Genomic DNA, 2,267 nt, shown 5'->3' on the forward strand with positions numbered 1-2,267 from the left:
TGCGTATATACATATATACGATACGATATATATATTCGCCCTTGTACGTTTTTACCTGTATTAACGTATATATAGATACCTGTATATATAGATAGATAGATTTAGAATACATAAAATATAATAATCCTAAATACATAAAATACATAAAAAACGCCGGGAAAAAAGATATACATACTACATTACATTAAATAATAAAATATCCAGTAGCTTTCCGTTCTGGTAACTGTAAATGTTTCACCATTTTTAAATATCAAAATACATATAAGTTCATTACTATATAAGTGGAAAAATAAAAAGACAGCTTTGCAAAATTTTGAAATCTGTTAAATAGTCAAAAAAATGACAAAAAAAAAAAATTATAACCAATTTATTTGAGCTAATCCTGAAAATAAAACTGACAATAACGCAGGGAAATCTCAATAACTCACATAGTAATGGATCGGATTTGAAATTTGAAAACACCTCCAGTTAGCTAACTTCTGTAAACAAAAATATATATGTTTCACAAATCGATTTCCGATACGAAAATATCCAAATCGCCGTTTTCTCACAAGCGAAGGAACTTTGTTATTGCAGCGAGAGGTGTCCTTCGGCCAAGTTCGGCTTAGAAGGTATGTTAGTCGAGCTCATCTAAAGAAACCAAAGGCACACCTAAGAAAACAGCAGCCAAGAAAACAGCAGAAAAGAAAAAGCCGGCACCCAAGAAAGCTACCAAGCCCAAGACTCCCAAGAAAAAAGCTACCGCCTCTCCTAAGAAGGCTAAGACGACCAAGCCCAAGACAGCTAAAGCAAGCAAGAAGTAGATAATGTACTATCTACAGCCAAAAACCTCAAAACAGTCCTTTTCAGGACTACCCCAAATTTCACGAAAAGTATCCAGAGTACGCCTCGAAAATACGCTAACCCAACCCAACCCCAATATATACGTATAGAAAGTAATTAAAAAAAAAAAAAAAAAAAAAAAAAAAAAAAAAAAAAAAAAAAAAAAAAAAAAAAAAAAAAAAAAAAAAAAAAAAAAAAAAAAAAAAAAAAAAAAAAAAAAAAAAAAAAAAAAAAAAAAAAAAAAAAAAAAAAAAAAAAAAAAAAAAAAAAAAAAAAAAAAAAAAAAAAAAAAAAAAAAAAAAAAAAAAAAAAAAAAAAAAAAAAAAAAAAAAAAAAAAAAAAAAAAAAAAAAAAAAAAAAAAAAAAAAAAAAAAAAAAAAAAAAAAAAAAAAAAAAAAAAAAAAAAAAAAAAAAAAAAAAAAAAAAAAAAAAAAAAAAAAAAAAAAAAAAAAAAAAAAAAAAAAAAAAAAAAAAAAAAAAAAAAAAAAAAAAAAAAAAAAAAAAAAAAAAAAAAAAAAAAAAAAAAAAAAAAAAAAAAAAAAAAAAAAAAAAAAAAAAAAAAAAAAAAAAAAAAAAAAAAAAAAAAAAAAAAAAAAAAAAAAAAAAAAAAAAAAAAAAAAAAAAAAAAAAAAAAAAAAAAAAAAAAAAAAAAAAAAAAAAAAAAAAAAAAAAAAAAAAAAAAAAAAAAAAAAAAAAAAAAAAAAAAAAAAAAAAAAAAAAAAAAAAAAAAAAAAAAAAAAAAAAAAAAAAAAAAAAAAAAAAAAAAAAAAAAAAAAAAAAAAAAAAAAAAAAAAAAAAAAAAAAAAAAAAAAAAAAAAAAAAAAAAAAAAAAAAAAAAAAAAAAAAAAAAAAAAAAAAAAAAAAAAAAAAAAAAAAAAAAAAAAAAAAAAAAAAAAAAAAAAAAAAAAAAAAAAAAAAAAAAAAAAAAAAAAAAAAAAAAAAAAAAAAAAAAAAAAAAAAAAAAAAAAAAAAAAAAAAAAAAAAAAAAAAAAAAAAAAAAAAAAAAAAAAAAAAAAAAAAAAAAAAAAAAAAAAAAAAAAAAAAAAAAAAAAAAAAAAAAAAAAAAAAAAAAAAAAAAAAAAAAAAAAAAAAAAAAAAAAAAAAAAAAAAAAAAAAAAAAAAAAAAAAAAAAAAAAAAAAAAAAAAAAAAAAAAAAAAAAAAAAAAAAAAAAAAAAAAAAAAAAAAAAAAAAAAAAAAAAAAAAAAAAAAAAAAAAAAAAAAAAAAAAAAAAAAAAAAAAAAAAAAAAAAAAAAAAAAAAAAAAAAAAAAAAAAAAAAAAAAAAAAAAAAAAAAAAAAAAAAAAAAAAAAAAAAAAAAAAAAAAAAAAAAAAAAAAAAAAAAAAAAAAAAAAAAAAAAAAAAAAAAAAAAAAAAAAAAAAAAAAAAAAAAAAAAAAAAAAAAAAAAAAAAAAAAAAAAAAAAAAAAAAAAAAAAAAAAAAAAAAA

At 14.0% G+C, this 2,267-nt stretch overlaps 1 protein-coding gene across 1 annotated transcript in view; it reads left to right on the forward strand.

Moving 5' to 3' along the window:
• The window catches only part of LOC138326538 (uncharacterized), a 1,948-nt gene extending 1,145 nt beyond the window's left edge, over positions 1 to 803 (forward strand). The window contains exon 2 of the mRNA XM_069272636.1: positions 637 to 803. Within this exon, the coding sequence (XP_069128737.1) occupies positions 637 to 803 (167 nt within the window). The remainder of the gene's footprint in view (positions 1 to 636) is intronic.
• The last annotated feature ends 1,464 nt before the right edge of the window (positions 804 to 2,267 follow it).

Source organism: Argopecten irradians, chromosome 6 (assembly GCF_041381155.1).
Source record: "Argopecten irradians isolate NY chromosome 6, Ai_NY, whole genome shotgun sequence".
Classification (NCBI taxonomy): domain Eukaryota; kingdom Metazoa; phylum Mollusca; class Bivalvia; order Pectinida; family Pectinidae; genus Argopecten; species Argopecten irradians.